This window comes from Clupea harengus, chromosome 6 (assembly GCF_900700415.2).
Source record: "Clupea harengus chromosome 6, Ch_v2.0.2, whole genome shotgun sequence".
NCBI classification, from domain to species: domain Eukaryota; kingdom Metazoa; phylum Chordata; class Actinopteri; order Clupeiformes; family Clupeidae; genus Clupea; species Clupea harengus.
Genome location: NC_045157.1, coordinates 13,986,413 through 14,007,853, shown reverse-complemented (window position 1 = coordinate 14,007,853; position 21,441 = coordinate 13,986,413). Strand labels below are relative to the sequence as shown.

The 21,441-nt window shown below is 41.1% G+C and overlaps 1 protein-coding gene and 1 long non-coding RNA gene across 2 annotated transcripts; one reads left to right on the top strand and one right to left on the bottom strand.

Annotated features, from left to right (window-relative positions):
* Positions 1-11,497: 11,497 nt before the first annotated feature.
* LOC105892638 (4-galactosyl-N-acetylglucosaminide 3-alpha-L-fucosyltransferase 9-like) lies at positions 11,498-12,772 on the bottom strand. The gene has a single exon (XM_012818934.3). It carries the CDS (start codon positions 12,684-12,686, stop codon positions 11,559-11,561), a length of 1,128 nt encoding a protein of 375 aa, XP_012674388.1. The 5' UTR covers positions 12,687-12,772; the 3' UTR covers positions 11,498-11,558.
* A 2,308-nt stretch (positions 12,773-15,080) lies between these two features.
* Positions 15,081-21,154, top strand: LOC122132961. The gene is made up of 2 exons (XR_006152459.1): positions 15,081-19,403; positions 19,719-21,154. It is a non-coding gene; the product is annotated as an uncharacterized LOC122132961 (long non-coding RNA).
* Positions 21,155-21,441: the final 287 nt, after the last annotated feature.

The following is a 21,441-nucleotide window of genomic DNA, read 5'->3' as shown; positions in this document are numbered from 1 at the left end:
TTTCTTAATTCAAAACCTAGATTCAAGCACTTTTGGTGATTCTGACATGCTGTGATATTCTTAAAGGTGAAAGCAACTTCAACAAATGTTTCAGCAGGCATCTGTTTTCCCAACCTGATTGGAGTTGAGTATGGAACAGGGCCGGTCAATCTTTGTCTGTCTGATCCGATTCCCCCACTTGTTGCCATTCCACAATCAGATGCCGGCTGGCCAGGAAGATAACCCAGTACTCTCTGAAAGTAACTAGGTAAAAAAAATGGTTGTACATTCCCACTGAGACTTCTGCGATTTCACTTGATACTTATCAACACCCCTTATTGTGCCCTCATCACCATCTTGCTGAGGTGGTACAGAGGTCAGTGTCAGACCAGCTTTGTCAAGAGTTCTGTAGGAAACATTGAAATTGCTGTGTTAACCCCCGAGTAGCCAGTGTGTGTCTTTCACGCTCACGATCAGGTGATCAGGTGATCAGGCCGTTCCAAAAGTTAGGTCTTACTGTGTGCCAGTCCACTTTAGCCATCCATGTTCCATGTCCATAGACCTGTTGTTCTTCACTAATGGGCACGCTGAGCCCATGAGTAGTGCTGTTTATTTTCTACATTACCAAGGACAAACAAATGCACATATTCTGCATTCTATTTTTTTTTGTTATTTTCATATTTAAGTATATTTTTTGAATGAGAGAGAGTAAATATATAATAAAGTACACATAATGAAGACATATATTACAAAGAGATAAATACAGTATATATCAGATTCTATTGATGTAGTGTGTTGGCTTTGCCGTAAACCCCCCCCCCCCCCTCCAAAAAAAAGCATACTTATTCAGATGATTTCTGAGGATTATATGGAGTGCCCAGTTTCTGGCTTCAATCTGTGGAGTGGATGTTGGCTAAATCTACGTGAATGCTTATCCCCTACCCTACGGAAGCCTTAAGGGGACAAGAGGCAAAAAAAAAAATTCTAAAACAAGTTTCTAGTGGGCACCACAGACAAGAAAGCTGCGCATGTATACTTTCTCGCAAGAACGTGAAACTTTTACATGAGCATCTGACATAATCATGAGCACGGGATGGTTTCTAGTGCATACCAGAAACTTTAAAGATGTATTTTTTGCCCATGTCCCCTTAGGGGCTCTGCACATACCCGAGTTCTCGTTCATGGGGTTGTTTTGGGAATAAATGTTGGTACACTACAGATATATCAAAACTATGTAAGGTAACATGGTATGGTGAATGTATTATCTATCGTAGGTGCAAAAGTGTACAAAGTCATGGTCTCAAACCTTTTGCCTTATTTTACACTGCCAATCAAAAAGTGTATATCAGGAAGACATTTTTCAGGTGGTTGATTTCTTTCTGCTGAGTGTCTATGAATAAATGTTTTGTCTGCTTTTAACCGTCTCTCTCTTCATTCACTTATGTCTACATTTACAGTTATTCATTAAGTGGACGGCTTCATCAAAAGTGACTGTACAGCATGCATACATCTACTTTCATCTAGATGTGTGTTCCCTTGGTATCTGACCCATGACCATGTTGCCAGCACCTCACACTCAGTTGAACAGCAGGAGCAATGAACACGCTAACACATGCTTTAATAGTCATTTCAATCTTGTATATTATAGGTCCGAGCCCTGAACTGGTAACTAATGGTTCAACAGAGTAGATGTTAATGGCACACATTTCAATTACAACAGTGAGAGCTCCTGTTTGGAAGGAGTTCTAGGTCTCCCAAATTATACAAGTTGTGATTTTTAAGTTAATGCAGCTTTAGAGAGTGATGTGTTCTAAACTTCATGTGTGTGATGAATTTTGGGCTAACGAGCCTAGATTTAAATATGGCAGGGAATTACACCTCTGTGGTTATCTCCCTAGTTCATAAGCGTACTCACATTTACATTTACATTTAGTCATTTAGCAGACGCTTTTGTCCAAAGCGACGTACAAGGGAGAGAACAGTCAAGCTAAGAGCAATAAAAAAGCATGGTGTAACAATAAATACTACTTTACATGAGAATTAGAAAAACAACAACCTAGAAAAGAGGAAAAAAAAGAAGTGCAGGAATGTAACTGCTGAAGTGCAAGTTAAGCGCTAGTCAGGTGCCAGTTAGGAGGGGAGGTGCTCTCTGAAGAGTTGGGTCTTCAAAAGCTTCTTGAAGGTAGAGAGGGACGCCCCTGCTCTGGTAGTACTAGGCAGTTCGTTCCACCAACGTGGAACTACAAATGAAAATAGTCTGGATTGCCGTGCTTGCACGGACGGCAGTGCCAAACGACGCTCACTAGACGAGCGCAGCGTCCTGGGTGTAACATTTGCCCTTACAAGAGCATTTAGGTAGGTGGGAGCAGAACCAGTAAGCACTCTGTAGGCAAGCATAAGTGACTTGAACTTAATGCGAGCAGCTACTGGCAGCCAGTGGAGCTCGATGAGTAGCGGGGTGACGTGTGCCCTTTTCGGTTGGTTGAACACCAGACGCGCCGCCGCGTTCTGGATCATCTGTAGTGGTTTCACCACGCAAGCCGGCAGGCCCGTTAGGAGGGCGTTGCAGTAGTCAAGGCGGGAGCTCACCAAGGTTTGCACCAGCAGCTGGGTGGCATACTGGGTTAGGTACGGCCTGATTTTGCGGATGTTGTATAGCGCAAAGCGGCACGACCTGGAGACAGAGGCGATGTGGGCCGTGAAGGTCAGTTGGTCATCAATAATGACCCCGAGGTTTCTTGCTGTTTTGGATGGAGCAAGAGATAAAGAGTCAGTATTGATCTTGATGTTGTGGTGGATGACCTGTTTGGCTAGGAAGACCATCAGTTCCGTTTTGGCCAGGTTCAGCTGAAGGTGGTGATTTTTCATCCATGTGGATATATCAGCGAGACAGTCCGAAATCCGCGCCGAGACCGTGGTGTCCTCAGGAGGGAAAGACAGAAACAGTTGAGTATCATCGGCATAACAGTGGTAGGAAAAACCATGCGAGCGGATGATAGGGCCCAACGAGGTGGTGTAAATGGCAAAGAGAAGTGGTCCCATCACCGAGCCTTGGGGCACCCCAGTGGTGAGGCGGTGAGGTACAGACAGCTGACCTTGCCATGACACGTTGAACGAGCGTGTAAGCTTACTCACTTTTAAGAACACTAAATCTTCGTACAAAACAACATGAAACCACGATGTTGTGACTGACTTTTGCTCATTCCTCTGGTAAGGCACATTATTCAAATATGTTTGCTAACTTCAACTTCAAGGATCTGTCCTGGTTATTACTCTTTCTGTATAAAGGTGAGCAATAAATCTATCAAAAGGTTAAGATAGTGTAATTGCACTACTTTCTGCCGAAAAAGGGCCCAGTCTGCTGGAAGAGATCCAAAATCAATACCGCACATGAATAGATGGATTCATTTCCAAAGGAACACAGAAAAAGAGCTGAATAGGATGGCAAAACCACTTTGTTATGAAGGGCATCAACAGCACTGTAAATAGCCGATGCAAACCTTGAGCACGTCTCTCATAAAAGATCTAGAGAGGCACTGTACTTCTAGTTGAAAGTTATAATAGAGAACATTGTAGTTATCATCTAAATGAAAACCACACCAAACTTTCATGACGGTTGAAAGATGAAACTCAAAAGCACTCATGGTGAACGACAAGGGCTTGGTGAACACAGCCCTGTCTTGATTAGTAAACACAATCCTGTGTTTTGATTGGTGAAGTCAGCCCTGTGTTTTGATTGGAACTGGCACACTGTGAAGTACAGACATGAATCCTGATAGGCATCTTTCCACAAAGCGAATTAAGGCACCTGTCTATCTTAACGTTTCTGTCTATCTTCACGTTTCTGTCAGAGGAGAGCTGAAGGCAAACATTCCTGCTGATGACGAAAGTGTCTCTCCTTCTCAACTGCAGTGTTTCTCTAAAGGGAATGACCTCAGATGTTAAATCAAGTTGCTTTTAAGATTGATACTTATTCATTTAGAGGGTGCTTTTATCCAAAGCAGCGTAAAATACAGGTAATGAGTATAATAGTAAGTATGAGACCTCCTGAAAAATCAGCAAGCATGTCTGAACTATAATAATATCAGCTAACATAGGTAAGTCATTTTCTTCCAAGCTGATGGACATGAACTAAGTGCTTGCATTATTTTGTATTATCTTACTCTGTAACCCAAGTTCTGGTTCATGTGCTTTGTCTTTGTCTCAATAAGAGCAAAGAGCTGAGACTCATTAGCATTCAGACAACTTAGGTGAGGATTCAGGTTCTCCTGTATGCATTTGAACCCTCCCCACAGATAGCCTCCTTCCTGCTATGATAATCCTCAACCTTTTCACCACTCCCCTGTATTCTCCCACCTGACTGAATAGTATAAACCGCAACACTCACTGTCCTCTCACTGTCAGGTAGGCCATTCTCTGAGCAACATGCATGATGTCACATTACGCAACATGTCTTCAAGTTTGGCATGCTCATTAGATTCTATCAAAGCTCTCTCTTTCTATTATTATTATTATCATTATTATTGTTATTATTTTTTATTATTATTATTACTTGATTGTTTTTACTTTAAATATATTTGCTTTAATGCTTAGTCATTTGTTTTAGACAAAAGCATCTGCTAAATACTGTAACTATAACTATAATATCATCTTAATGGTTAATGCTAATGCTGTAAATTACTATCACAGCTGTGAGTGGCTGATGTTGAATTAAATCTACACATGGGGTAAAAGGCTGATGTTGAATTAAATCTACACAGGGGTAAAAGGCTGATGTTGAATTAAATCTACACATGGGGTTAAAGGCCCTTTCTCTGCTACCATCACTCCTGTCACTCCACTCAATGGCACACCATGTTAGCTCATCCTACATGATCGTGTTGAAAAGGTAAATAATCATTCTTTGGGCTACTGGAGGATATTTGTAGAATGAATCATGGTCTAAAAATTGTCAGAAAGAAAGAGCTTTCAGTCTGCTATTGTTCCAAGAAATTACAGCTATTCCATGCAAGAGATTGGCAAGAAACTGAGGATATTGTATGAAGGCGTGCTATCCTCCACAGCACAGTGCACACCAGCTTTAGCCAGGATACAACGTGGGAGGCCCTGGTGCACAACTGCACAAACATCAGAACATAGGAACATCGGAATCTGTAGTTTGAGAAACTGTTGCTTTACAGGTCCTCAGTTGGCAAATAAAACCCTTTGAGTTGCTTTACAGGTCCTCAGTTGGCATATAGTACCCTTAAAATACCAGTGTCATTGTTAGCAGTAGAGAGGCTTTTGACTGCTGGCCTTCTGGGCAGAGTTTCAAAGAAAAAGCCATATCCGAGGCTGGCCAATGGCAGGAACAGACTAAAATGGGCAAAAGAAAACAGATACTGGATGGAAGATGACTGAAAATACAATTAAACACATACAAAGTTGTTTGGATCACGGAGTGGAAAGGTTTGTGAGGCACAGAACAAATGAGAAGACACTGGAGGAGTGCTTGACTATCTCTCAAGCACAGTAGAGAAAATGTGATGATCCGGGGGTGCTCTGGCAGTGGTTAAGTATGTAATTTGCACAGAGTAAAAGCAATCTTCACTTGACTGGTGACTTGAATCACTTGAATGATCACTTTATCCTACAACAAGGCAGAGACCCAAAGCATTGCTCCAAATTATGCAAGACCTATTTACTGAAGAAGCAGTCAAGCTGTAATGCTTGTAATAGCTGCCAATGGAGGATTATTTGATGAAAGCAAATTATCAAGCACAATCATCTGAAAAGGTTGTGCGCATATGCATGTTGTGTCAGGGGATATTGTGCAGTGGCCTATATTGCTTCCGTACATAGAACTGATTTCTCTAAACATCAGATGAGTTTCTAATGTGTGAACAAATGCATCAACAATTGCATAAGGTTCACTTCACAAATATTTGTTCATACATTAGTGAACACAAACAATTACACGGACTACATACAATGGTAAACCATTAGTAGAGCTAAAATCAAAAACAGAAGTTTATGGTTTGTCTGTCTTAACAACTATTATTCGATACAATAGACTTTTTTGACACAACTTCAGTATTGACATGAGATATATTACCTACTGCCCCAAATGCTTCACTCAATGTAGAATACATAATAAATGATAAAATAAAGAAAACATAACCTAAGAGACAGGACAGGACTTAACACTCAAAGGCTATGATCTATTGCTGTGTCACGACTTCAGGGCAACCATTTGGCACATTGGCAGCCTCTGGTGGCCAAAGGGACATCATGAACTCATTTGTGTCCACATGTGCCTTTGTTGTCTTTGTGTGCCCTCACCTGTTCCCCATTGTGATTTGTGTTCTCACCTGTTCCCCATTGTGTGCTCTCACCTGTCTCGCGTTTTTGTGATTGTCACTTCCCCCTATCAGCTAGGGTATAAATTCCTGGCTAATCTCTGTGGCCCTCATCGGGTCGTTAGTGTTTCCTCGCTATGCCTAGCACGAGTTCAAGGTTTGTGTCCTGTGCAGTTCTCGTACTGCTTTTAGACGCGTTGCTCTCAAGCACCGCCTCTCGCTGTTAGGGCGTAGTTCCTCTGATAGCTACACTTTTAGTAGCTTCTTTAGTTTATGGCCTTTTGCCCTGGATTCATATCTTCTGTGTTTTTGGATTTTCCACTGCTCTCCTGTGTTTTGGATTACCGCCGTTTTGTAATAAAGAATCCTTTTCAACATCCTGCAACTGGGTCCTCTCATTAGCACACTGGGCTAAGCGCTGGTTCCCCCAGACCCAGCAACTCGGGTTCAATCCCCGAGAAAAGCCTGACATGCTGTGGTTATGTTTTTGATAAGTAGCTTTATGAACTACTCCATGTACATAGATGAGCGAAAACATTATGACCATTCATAGATGAAGTGAATAATGCTGGTGAACTTGTAACAACCCCATTTGTCAGTGTCTAGGGTACATCAGAGGGGAGAGGAACAGGGGAAACTCATAGTCAACATGCTGGATGCGGGACAAATATGCAGGTGTGAAGACCTGAGGCACTGTGACAAGGGCCACATTGTTATGATCAGAGGACTGGGTGAGAACATCTCTGAAACAATAAGGCCACTGGGGTCAGCTGTGGTGAGCGCCTAGCAACAGCAGTCAGCGGAGGACGGACAAACCATGAATAGAGTGTTGGACACCAAAGACACATTGATGCACAAGGGAAATTAAGGCTTCCCCATCAGGTGTGAGTCCAAAGAAGGGCTACTGCAGCACAGGTCTGGATGACATTTTAATGGAAATAAGGAATGGAAAAATTGGGGAATGTGTAATCACCCACAGTGTCACAGCCTACTGCATATGGGATTGCACAGCCATCGACCATTCAAAGTGACCCTTGCCAATAACTGTCCACCAACGAAAGAACCTATGATGGGGACATGACCACTGAAACTGGATCTTGGAGCAATGGAAGAAGGTTGCCTAGTCTGATGAGGTAGATGTGTGAGCTGTGTAATGTAACATAGCATATAAAGCATAAAGCAGGTGGTCATAATGTTTTGAATTAATATAATCAAAATGAGTTAAAGGATGTAAAGGCGTGTTTAGCAAAAAAGGGAATGTGAAATATAACATGCATATGGTTAAACAATATATTATATAGCTGACTCAAGAACAAGAAGCATTGTGAGGGGCTTTGAAAGGTTGTGTTCCAAAGTTTGACTATACCAAAACATACTTGTAGAGCTAGAATTCAGCACAAACATTTTTTTCTATGAAAGACCACAGGGCATGACCTTAGCTTTACCACAGAGTTCAATAGACCTAGAGCCCGAACAGTGTGGACTACACCAGTGTATGACTACCCCCTACTGGCAGGGGCGGACTGAGGGAAAAAAGTGGCCCGGGAGTTACTGTCAGACCGCCCCACTTAATACACGGCGCGCTGCCCACTCAATACACGGCGCGTTGCCCACTCAATGCATCGCACATATTGACCAGTCAGTGGCCTACTTGGAAAAATACCCATACACTTAACATTATTTTGGATGATTACAAAGAAATTACATCATATATGTTTTTTTTATAACATTTGGATCCACCAATTTGAAAGTATTGCCTTACAAAAGCAAAATAAGTCATCACATAGAAAATAACTCAGTGTTAGTGCAAGAAGCGAACATTCACACTGAAACCTATGAAAAGTGATATTTAGGAATACAGACCACGTTAGCCACTTCACAGCCTGCTATAGCCACGATTTCCAATTCTTGGATGTAGGATTTCCCCCCCTTTGTAGAAACCTGTTGAATGGATACATTTGGTCTAGAAAGTCCTAATTGTTTTGTTGTCAATTTATCTTCATTAGTACGCCGACTAAAAAGGAGTTTCTTTCCAAGTAAAGAGCGAATCGAGTTGTTGCACTGAACGTTAGCCATCTTGACAGAATATGCCTTGACCGAAGCCATAGGACATTTCCCCAGTATCCCCTTATTACCAAAAGGTTTCCAATTAATGTGTTTGAAACAAATCTGTTTAATTTTCGACATACTCTTGACAGTGACACATAACTGCTCTGAAATTGAAGTTATGTGCTGACAGCTGAGTACTTACACATTACAGCCTTCAGTATCAATAAATAATCAGTTAATGGTTATTTCCGTGTATGTTTGTCTATTGTTGTTAGTTTCCCGTCTGTTTTTCCCAGCGTTAAGGGGCTAAGCACGTTAGACGATGGGACTCAGTTTAGTTTGATTCCCGCAGTCTCTTTCCCAGTCTGAACCTAAGTATCTGTTTTGCCATTTTAGTTCATAGTTTAGTCTGGTTTTCGTGTTCCAGAGTGTGACTCTGTGTAGTTTAGTTAAGTTTTGTTCTCTATTCTAGTCTTGTTTTAGTGTTCCTGAATGACTCAGTGTTTAGTTTAGTGGTTTATTTAGGACTTCTGAGAGTTTTCTCTCTGGTATTAGTCTTCTCTGTTTTGTGTGTCCTGTTCCCTGGCTGAATGCCCAATAAACCTCGGTGTCATTGAAAACACCTACCTGAGCCGTTACTTCCCGTGACAGTCAGTTCCACCTGTTATTTTATAAATTACACCTATACAGTAAAATGTCCGTTGATTTATACTATACTTGGCTTATGAAGTCTGGCAATTCAAATAAAAGCAACACTTTCTCCTTTCCCATCTCACTAAATGAATGTTCTTCTATGCAAACTTTATACTACTGCATAGATTGAGTATTTTGACACATCCTGCAATATGATTCAGTGGTTGTGCCATCATAATTTAGGGATGGTTGGAGCTCTGCTTTGGATGGTGCTACACATAGCTACAGGTAACAAGTAAGCTGGATTCTTCAGTAGTTGTTTGTGATGTAAATGAAAGAAAATAATGATACATTGAGTAATAAATATTGAATATGGGGTGGATTATAGCGTAAATAAAGTACAAATATTGTCAGACTTTGACAACAAATCTGAAGATATTTTAAAGGATAATCATCAGAACAGACAGACGCAAACCAATCCTATAAGGGGAAATCTATGCACAGAACTTGTTACACAACACATTTTGAATGTGTAGATTTAGGTAAATCCAAAGATTTCATACACGATACCACTATGGTTTGGCCCTCACTAGTACATTTTTCAGCTACCTATGGGAGAGCTAGATCTGTGGGGGATGTAACAGTGAGGAACAGAGTGTTGCGCCAAATATTAGGAATACATGTTGTTTATTCCACACAGTTAGGGGAAGAATGGGATGTCTGCTAAGGTGCAAGATTATTCAACATAGGGCCTGCTGGTGTAAGCAGATGGTCAATACAGATGGTGGAACACACAGATACCCTCTCACACACAGGAGGGCAAGCTTATAATACAGAAACAGGACAGAACAGTAAATAGTGATAAAATAATACAATAAAATAGTAATGTGTTTAGTTTCTATCAGTATCCTTTCTTTAATATTTTGGGCTTAGCATATAATTCACAAATTTCAAAATTAACCACTAACCCTCTGTGAAATGTTGATAGAACCAACTAACTAACCAACTAACTAACCAATGGAGTGTCTTGAGTCGAAAGGATCTAACCATCCATAGACGTGAAAGAAGTTTAATAATTTTCTTTAAAAATTACAGATGAATCATATTAATTTCTGGCAACCATGTTACAAAAGGCAGTAGTACACTCAAGGGCAGTTCGGCCAATCCACACCATGCCAACAAAATACATAACAATGGCAGCCTATAAGTCTAAATACAACTGCCTATCATGGTCTTTTGTTTAAGTCAATGTTAAAATATTAATACACAATACACTTATGTCACGATTATATCCAAAAAATGTTTGCATTAAATACATTATACTACATAGAAATTTACACATTCACACAAATGAAAAATGTTTCATGCTTAAATCTTTTCCAGATTTGCAAGTCTAGGATAACAAACTAGCAGTAGTCAACGCAATAACCAAAGACATCTACATGTGACCATCATTTTGAAGGAGTTTTTTTTCAGAAAGCAAACTGTAAAACTTAGTAAAGAAATAAATCGCTTAACAACCTAAAGCCCACAACAGAAACATTAGCAGAAATGGAACAATTTTATGTTTTGCACTCGTTGCCAATTTTCTAACATTTTTCACTTATATTTATAATAAGATGAAACCAACAATGAATACATTCATGTCATATGTAAAGTTAAGTTAAAGACAAATAAGTCCTACAGTTTTTCTCGATTGCTTAAACACAATTTTGATCGTTTTGTTTTTCAAAACACTACACACAATTAGCACAACATAATTAGCAAAACACCTCAGATCCTTTGCAAAATGAAACACTCTTGTAAAAACTATACACTAAATTATCAAAACCATATTTTGTTACCATTTGAAACACACACGTTGCATATGACTTATTTCTGTTTGTACCAGTAACACACTGCTATTGCAAACCAAAAGCACTTTTAGCAATTCTACTTCTCAGTGATTGGAGTAGTGTAAGTGAAGTACACAGAGAAAGTGAAAATATACAATAAATTCACCAAACACTACACAAGGCCAATGCAGCAGGCTGATGAAAATATAATTAATTTCTCTCCATATACCCATATCATTTGATAAATGTGGTCCTCTTCTTCTTTGAGCACGTTTTCCTCCTGCTTCAGGTCTTCCTCTTCCTCTACCTCCACCTCGGCCTTGGCATGGCCTCTGCCTCTTCCTCCTTTTCCTCCTCCTCCGTAGATTCCCCCTCACTCTTCTTCTTCTGACTCTGTGTGTCTACAATTAAGCAATCATGTGTTTGCGCACTTGATGGCTGTGTTTAAACAATGGCTCATAGGTGTGGTAATTTCACAGTCAGTGCTTTGGAATTGCAAGGAAGTGACATCTTGATATACTTCTGTGTAAAAGGTATACAAGTGTGTTTAGTGTTTTGCAAATCACTGTGTATTGTTTTGCAAAAAGTGTGAGCTGACATTGTGCTTATAGTGGTGCAAATCTGGGCAGATGTTTTGCTCCTTGAATGTAGGTTTTAATAATTGTGTAAAACTTTTGATTTTAGTGTTTATTCAATCGTAAAACACTGTAATAGACCTTAACATCTACTTCAACTGGTTCCCCTTAACATTTTTATGGAACCACCAGAAAAGATCGTGGACCACATTAAAGGTGTTATCCTTAGCAATATGGTCACAGGCAGCACAAATAGGCTGTTTAGGCCAGGGAGGTAGAAGATGAGGTGTAGCTTTGAAGTATTGCCTCCATGCAAAGTAACGCATATACATGTCTTTGTTCTGAGTCAACTGAAGCAGGTATTCAGCCAATGCTTTTGGATCAGAAAAGTCATCAACATGGATGAATGAGTCTGCAGGAATAAACTGTTCATAGTTCTCCCTGGAAGGGCCTAAAACTATTGGCACAGTCCCAGCGACCATTGGTCCATTCAACTTTTCTGTGATGTAGTCTATATGCATGGAGTTCTCAAAGGCCAGGTAAAATTTGCAGCTAGCAATAGTAGAATAATAGTCTTCATCGCTTAGAGAACTTGCTCCTGAGACAGCTCGACCATACACATTCACATCGATATGTTTCCTTAGTTCGTTGTAATAGTTCAGTCGGACTGTTGTGCCACTGATACGTATGCTATTACTTGCAATCCAGCAAACAATTTTGTTTTTCTGGGGACACACAAATTGTTCCGGACTTTTCACAATGCTCAATTCATGGCGAGCACTGATGTCCAAGTCTCGTCTGTAGGTCAAAGTGAGGTTGAACAAGTTTTCCAGTCCAGCTTTTCTGGCTGTGTTGGTTGGAGATTCAATGTTGAACCAAACCCACTTTTGGAATGCTGGCCGTGGATCCTTAGGAAGATTACTGAGATCCCATGCAATGCTCTTGTGAAAAAATAAGACTCCATCTGCAACATTGTACAGGGACCGATCATATGTGAGAACACAGCTGTCTATGTTGAAATAGGTCATGCAGTCTTTTTCAAAAAGCTTCACATGCTGTGGCCACAACCAGATCAAAAGAATGGGTTTCTCTGACTTTTGAATCACTGATGAAATATGTGTCTCTTTCACAGTAGGTACCTTTCCAACATAAGCTGGACAGACTGTTGATTGATGATTGCCAATGGTCTTTAAAAACAGCAGCAAATGTATCAGTCCACAAGTAACAAAAAGGATGTAGAAAGGCACTTTCCTGCCGAAACGGGCTGTAGAAGACATTGTTGACTGTAAATACAGGAAATAGAGGAAATTATTCACACAGAATGCAAAGGTCAGATCAAGTCAAATTAATTTGAAATATTTTAAATGACAGATCCTTGAGAAAACTCAAGTGAGAGAAGCAGTGCAATAAAATTATCTGATAAATATAGTACCTTTTTCAAATAAGTATGATGAAACACTGCCAAACTTTAAAATGTAGGATGGAACTAAAACCTGTCAACAAGTTTTGACAGTGTCAGATGAAATGTAAAATGTATATGATGGAGATAATGTCCAAACACTGTTAATGACTTAAGAATATAATAATCAAGTGCCTTGTATTATTAATTACCTTATATAAATCATGTACCTATGTAAGCAGGAACATGGCTTTTCTGTGTTTCTGCGTGTGTGTAACTTAGAATATTAGGTGCCACTTAGTCTGCATATCTACAAGAGCATGTTTAGACCAGAGGTGGTATCAAGGGTAGAACTGTGCTTCTTCCAACCTTGTGCAAAACTTCCATCCTTGCCTCAGACGTCAGAGATCCATCATCACGTGGTTATCCCTGCTGAACGCTAAACTTCTGTCTATATAAACCTGGTGCGATGTGTTTATCATTGCTTCACTTTCAGCCTTGTGCTGGGAGTGAGCCCGATTGCAATTGTTGTTTGTCTAATAAATATACTTATATGCAGCTCCGGAGTCCTGAGGTAACTAGGGTGAATTTTCACCTAACAGTATATTATTCCACTGCCTCAGAGAAGCAATAAGGATAGCTGAACTACACTGTATTTTAGGCACAAGATGGTATAAATCACAATACGATCACACAATACAATACTGAAAACCACAATTGATGAAAGATGGAAAATCAACTTGCCGTTCATCTAAGACAAGTGGAATGTATGGTCACGGATCTCTCATTCGCAAAATGCAAGGGACACATACAACCTTGCAGTTTCTGGTACGTTTTTATTGCTAGTCATCAACAAAACTAACCTGTTACCTAACTGTAGGTATCAGTGGCGGCTCCTGAAAAAACTCAGGGGGGGCAATTTTTTGGATAATGATTAAGGCGACCCATTCAGTAGGTACATTAAGTTAGCTGATTAACTCATACAGCAATACCTTTTTGTCCACTATTGGCAGCACACAACAGTAATATGTCCCCTCTTGCATAGCTACATAGCTAGAGTAGCAAGTTACAGGTGGAAAGCTCTGGAAGAAAGTTGCATCCAGGAGCATTCATAAGCAAACATGATGTGTTAAATTATCCCACTTTTTCATTATCCACGTGTCTCAAATGTTGTATGATGTAACATAGCTTAACAGGACACATGATATGTCCAGTAACAACATAAAGAAGGGGTAACATAAGTCAAAACCAACAATATTTATTGACTGATCTTGAAAGTATTGGCTTACAAAAGCAAAATAAGTCATCACATAAAAAATAATTCAGTGTTAGTGCAAGAAGCGAACTGTGAAACACACTGTGAAACCTATGAAAAGTGACAGTGGTATATAGAAATACAGACCGCGTTAGCCACTTCACGACCGCGATTTTCTTTCGTTCCAATTCTTGGATGTAGGATTTCCCTCCCTTTGTAGAAACCTGTTGAATGGATACATTTGGTCTAGGAAGTCCTAATTGTTTTGTTGTCAATTTATCTTCATTAGTACGCCGATTAAAAAGGAGTTTCTGTCAAAGAGTGAATCCAGTTGTTGCACTGAACAGGAGCCATCTTAACAGAATATGCCTCTGTCGAAGCAGTATGACGTTCGTATATAGGCTTTTACGTCCATTACTTATGACACGACATGGAGGGGCGAGCCCTCCCGGAAGCCATAGAGAATGCATTGAGAGCTCTGTTTTGTGAAAAAAATGGATTTAACATGGGAGTCAATGGGAGAGGTCTGGGGCGATTTTCATTTCGCCCCAAATCGCCCCAGAAGGGGCAGGGCCATTTGAAGCACGACTTTAGGCTGACTGAATGACTGTTACCTGATTCGACAATGACATACAGAGGCAGATCAGACAGTCTACTCTACTACTCTATGGACTTAAGGATGCTCACCCTGAGGCAGTTTCTATTGTTGTTGGAGACTTCAATAGGGCTAACATGAGGAAAGTACTACCGAAGTACCATCAACATATAAACTTTCCCACCCGGGGCGAGCAGATTCTTGACCACTGCTACACGCAAATACGGAACAGTTACAAACCCCTCCCCCGCCCGGCTTTTGGAAAGTCGGATCACACCTCCATCATGCTAATCCGTACCTACAGGCAACGCCTAAAACCGGAAAAAACTTTTTTTCGGGCAGTTCAACGCTGGAGTGCTGAATCCATTAGCACTCTACAGGACTGCTTTGATACAACAGACTGGCAGATGTTTTGTGATACAGTATTCACTGATGTCCCCATCAGCTGCAAGAGAAAATCAAGTTTATTGACCAATGTTTAGTCATCAACAAGCAGTTCAGTTGATGTCAAGCAATTTAGCTCAAACAGCAAACAAATGAATAACTAATTTCACCGTGCTAAGAAAAGAGGCCTATTACCCTGAGGTATCGCTGCTGGTGTGAATTTGACAGGGCCAGCACGGGCCAGCAGTGACAGTGGCCGTAACTTAGAACTTTTTAGGTCAGAAAGAACACCACGGGACATGAACGAGATAAGATTAATAGTTTAACTGTGAGAATTGGACTTCTCAAACTGAGACCCCATTGTTAAGGAGTTAGTTAGTTACAGCTCCTCAGGGGATCCATGATTAAGCAACATTGTGGCGACTGAGGTTAAAAAGACCGATCTGTGTACAATGATGTCAGAACGCATTCTCCAGTCGTAGGTGACAGAGCTCTTTGTGAACTCACCTAAGACTGTATTTGTACACCTCTTAAGACTCAGTAAACTCAACTCAAACTTTTGCTCTGTGTGGCGGCCTCTTCACTTGATTCTCTGTAAAACAACACGTAGATTTAGTTTAAACTTAACAGCTGGTGAACCCCGACGTGCAGAGATTCGAGTGGGGAGCCGGGCCTGGCTGACCAGTGGAGCTGAACTCCGGGGAAGCTTCCGTGGGGTCCTTTGATGACAAACAAAGAGCTGCAGCACTGAACGAAAAAGGTAAGGACAAACCTATTTAATTAAATTGTCCATAGCTTAGAAAGATCATATAGTCTTTGTCTGTCATCTGGGAACCTGTGGGCGTAGCAGCAGGGTTGACTGGTTTTGTGGGGTGGACAAAGAATTGGGCTTGAGCTGTAAAAAATCCTGTGTGGTCAGATAGAGACCGTGTGAGTCTATCTGTAAAAAAATCCTGTGCGGTCAGATAGTCATTAGTTGTCTATACTGTATAACATCAAAAATCCTGTGCGGTCAGATAGACTAGTTATCTATGCTGTAAAAAAAATCCTGTGCGTGAGATAGTCATTAGTTGTCTATACTGTATAACATCAAAAATCCTGTGCGGTCAGATAGTCATTAGTTGTCTATACTGTATAACATCAAAAATCCTGTGCGGTCAGATAGACTAGTTATCTATGCTGTAAAAAAAATCCTGTGCGGTCAGATAGTCATTAGTTGTCTATACTGTATAACATCAAAAATCCTGTGCGGTCAGATAGTCATTAGTTGTCTATACTGTATAACATCAAAAATCCTGTGCGGTCAGATAGTCATTAGTTGTCTATACTGTATAACATCAAAAATCCTGTGCGGTCAGATAGTCATTAGTTGTCTATGTTGTAAAAAATCCTGTGCGGTCAGATAGATTAGTTGTCTATACTGTAAAAATCCTGTGCGGTCAGATAGGCCTTGTGTGTCTAGTCTGCAAAATCCTGTGCGGTCGGATAGTCGATGTGTGGGACTATTTGGTAGAAATCCTGTGTGGTACAAATTTTCCTAGACAGTAAGGTGTACGAAGACGCGTCTCGCTGAATGGTAACGCTGACGAGCAGGGACTGATTGGTCTAATTGGGCCATTTAGCTGTTCTTAGTCCATAACTGGCGACGTACATCCTCCTGGGTTAGAGGAAAAGAAGAGATTCAGTTGCCTGGAAGAGGCTTTGATCTCCAAATCAGACAGAGCTCTAGGTTTTCAGCTTCGTTGCTGAAGTGTTGTTTTAGTCATCACGCTTGGAAAAATCGTGTGGTGGCTGTGCCTTTGATCGGAGGCGAACTTGAGATAGAATCTCAGTCATATAGCCGCCAGAGGCTGTGGCTGAAAAAGAAGTACTGGAGAGTTATAGTAGGAGTATTATAATAACAAGAGATACGACTGTGAGGCTGAGGTGCTTGTACGTTCGGAGGATTAAGGATTCCTTGATTCGTATGGACTTTTGGGTCCGACGGGTCTAACGGACTGGTGGCGCTCAGACTTGCTCATTGTGTTTCAGTAGCCTTGTTTGCGGGTCATAACGTGCTGAAAGGTTACGGCTGGTTCCTGCGAGACCCTCACGAAGGTCCTAACACACGGTGGTTAAGCAGCTGTAAATAATTAAGCACGTGACAAGCGAAACAAGGCTATTTTTTCTAGCAAATCAAAAAAAAAAAAAAAAAAAAAAAACAAAGAGGAAATTGGATATAAAAGACCTTAAACTAATAAGTCCAATTGGATATAAGGACCTGGAAATTGTGCTAGATCGATTTAGCAGCACATTGGTGGGGAAGGATAACACAAATATCCTCCCCAGTTCAATTTGTGGATGAATGCAAGTACGGTTTGTGGACCAGAAAGAGTGGGGGGACTATTGTGGGGGACTAATAGTGGGACTACAACTAATTGAACCAGTAATTAATCCAAAACTCGCTTTAGCCATTGACTAAGGGAAAGTAGCACAAGCAGGTTAAGTCATGGCAGATGAGTTGAACCAAATAAAGATTGCAGAATAAGAGAAGCTGACGGTGGTTTTGGTGATTATACTTTAGTTAGATTCGGAACAACACAGGATTTAGTAGTGGAGCCAAACACGACGACAGTGGTATCCACCCAACCCGCGAAATTTCCATTTCCAAATTTCCGAAATGATCCAATTTTCCAAGCGCCCCGCAGCCGGGCAAAAGTCACTGGGTTTGGCAAACCAGCGGTGCATTCTGCACGACCGCAACAAAGAGAGCCACCTGCACAAATGGACATGAGTCGGGTTCATTGTTACTGCTGCGGATTCCCACCACATTACGCAGAAGAATGCTATTCCCTGGGTCTGTCAGACCCACCAAAGAGACATAAAGTGGGTGATCGGAGCGAGAGGAAGAAAGGGTAGCGGAGAAAAGACACCATCACTGAAGCCTGATAAGGCAGAGAAATAAGAAGGGTGTATGATAATGATGACAATACTGCTTAAATAACATAATACAAGTGCAGCTCGATTTGAGGATGAGGATTTTTTGGTCTGATCAGCCGGAAATCTTTATTCAATAATCGAATTGCCTAGAGGTCCGCAGGGGTAGAGGAGCGGAGTTAAGATTTATGTTTACCGACACGGGACACATGCAGAAAATGATAAAAGGAGTTGAAGAAGTGCCGCATCCCTCGAGGGGAGCGGATAAATGCACTAAGGAATTTAGAATTAGTGCAAAGCAATTCATTAAACTTAGTCGAAGTTGGAAGAGCAATGAGAGCCTGTATAACAGTGCCAACAATGTTAACTGATAAAGTTAGGGGGAAACACCATAGTGTATATAAAATAATAAGGGTATAGTGGGTAAATTCTCTATTCTCCTCTATGAAACGGACAGAGACGGAGAAAGACAGGATCCTGAGGGTGTGGGCTGTTTGAGTAGCGGAGCACCAAGGGTGGGGGCTGTTTGCTCATTTATGCCCTGACACACACAAGGAAAGAAAGAGAGAACGTACATGGAGGAGAAGGAGGGGTGAAGAAAAGGAAAAAGCCCAGAAGCTTAGTGAGTAAAAAAGGTGGGGGCTCGATCACTCATCCTGACAGCGAGCGCGCAAGGTCGCGAAACAGACAGAGGAGATTTTTAAGAAAGCGAATTCACTCATTACTTTTGAGTACGTCTTTGCACACACGCCTGTATTGAGACTAATGAAAAGAAAATTCTTAATACATAAAACTGTAGTTGATACGTAGTACCCGTTAATACATAGTGTTGTGAGATGTGGAGTAAAAGATGCCTTTGAATCAGAACCAACCACGTGGTTAAAAGAGATAGTCATATTGTATTAAGTCATAAGCGAATGGGGGCCAGTACGGGTACTGATACTGCATAATTGGGAAAAGTAGACAGTAGACTGAAGTGGACTGAACTAAAAAAGTGAACTGAGACGTGAAACAGAAGACGTGAAATGGTACCAGGAGTGGGGTCATATGAAATGGCGAACTAGCGTTCCCGAGTTAGATCATTTTAAATATAGAATGTTGCTTTTTCCCGAAGTGATAGGATGTTCGGAGAGAGACACACACACATGGTTCACACGCTATACTCCCTGCGCTGAAGAAGGAGAAAGGAGGGGGGCCACACGCCCACCCGGACACATACCTTCGCACACACTTTTCGCACACTCTTTTGATTACACACACTTTACACAGCATTATTTAGCACCCAGAAAATTAGTGGGCAGAGGCAAACCTCTGTCTACTTGGACCCCTGTAGTAAGAAATGATTTGGCCGGATGATTAACTTGATATCCCAGCAGGTACGGACTGGTGTGGAGACAGAAGACCAAGGCTGTTTGAAAATACTTCCAGTGATCATAGGAGATCAGGTATCAACTGGTATCATTTCTCACACTGTGCACTGGCTAAAACTAAGAAACATGAGTCTGACTAACCTACTCATAGTAAAACAGTCAGGAATTTAAAATTATCTAACAAACAACAACCCCCTGATAGATTGGCTAAATGATCTGGAAGTGGGGAACATGGTTGAGACGAGTGTTTCTAAGAGTAGCAGTGGGAGGTGCCACGCTGATAGCTACTCGCACAATAGAGCACTACTGTAAGCATGGCTATGGAGATGGAGCAGGATGGATGTGTTGGAAGTGGTTAGAGGGAAGGATGTGGATGTCAATTTCTTTCAGGATGAGACGGAGGGGAGAAAGGAGGAGCTGAATGCGGCTGCGCAGAGTGAACAGTCCGACTGGTTCGCAATCATGGAACATTTCTACTGGCGTGAACCACAGATGAGAGAGATGGAGGCATGGGAAAGTAGGGAGAAGCATAAGCGTAAAAAACGTAGACGGCAGTATTAGGTGACAGGGAATGAAAGTGCGTATGAATGGATGCGTTGGCTTAACTGTGCTGGCTATTTGGCTTATGTGCTAGGATTTCAGTATAGGAGTGCATACTGTGCATACTCTGCTTATGTTCTCTGTTTGTCTTATCTTCCTTTCCCTCATTTTCCCACACATAATCGCATTGTTTAGGTCAAATGTGCCTATGATCTCTTTTTGTCCCTTATCTTTCTGTCTCTCATTTTTCCAACATATAATCGTATTTTTTTAATCATACATAAAGGAATGCATAGTTAAATGTATTACATAGTTAATTTGTTTTTAGTAAATGCCTGTATTATGAGAGGTCTTACTTACTATATAGACAATAGTTAAAGGAAGTGCATAATTTAAACTTTCAATTGATGGAGCATGGATCAGGTCAAATATATACTGTAGTATTGCATGGTACCGTGGGTACAATATACCCAATTGTATTTTTTATTTTTTCATAAGAATAGGTGTTTAGACACTAAAAGGTTGCGCTCTGAGGGCAGACCTCAAGTGAAAAGCGCGAGCGGTTCTACCAAAGCTATGGTAAATCGATACCTGACGGGGGCAGGTATCCCCGCGACAGAGTAAGCGCCTGGAGGTGTATTATGCTTTTGCTGTGCTAGAATGCGAAAGGAGGGTGTTTTGATATTATTGTGTAAAGTAATTAAGAAACCACCCCAAAATGTAACCCTGCTTTTTAGTGCTTGCGTGAGTGTGGTGTTGACCTCATAAATGAGGTCAAAGGAGGGATTGTAAGAGAAAATCAAGTTTATTGACCAATGTTTAGTCATCAACAAGCAGTTCAGTTGATGTCAAGCAATTTAGCTCAAACAGCAAACAAATGAATAACTAATTTCACCGTGCTAAGAAAAGAGGCCTATTACCCTGAGGTATCGCTGCTGGTGTGAATTTGACAGGGCCAGCACGGGCCAGCAGTGACAGTGGCCGTAACTTAGAACTTTTTAGGTCAGAAAGAACACCACGGGACATGAACGAGATAAGATTAATAGTTTAACTGTGAGAATTGGACTTCTCAAACTGAGACCCCATTGTTAAGGAGTTAGTTAGTTACAGCTCCTCAGGGGATCCATGATTAAGCAACATTGTGGCGACTGAGGTTAAAAAGACCGATCTGTGTACAATGATGTCAGAATGCATTCTCCAGTCGTAGGTGACAGAGCTCTTTGTGAACTCACCTAAGACTGTATTTGTACACCTCTTAAGACTCAGTAAACTCAACTCAAACTTTTGCTCTGTGTGGCGGCCTCTTCACTTGATTCTCTGTAAAACAACACGTAGATTTAGTTTAAACTTAACAATACACAGACTCTGTCTCTTCATACATCTCCAAATGTATCGATGATGTCGTCCCTTGGGTCAGTGTTAGGACTTTCCCAAACCAAAAGCCCTGGGTAAATGGTAATGTCCGTGCCAAACTCAGAGCACGGTCCTCTGCCCAAAACTCTGGTGATCCGGAGGCTTGGGGGAAGTCCAGATGTGACCGACAGACAGCCATCAGAGATGGAAAGAGAGAATA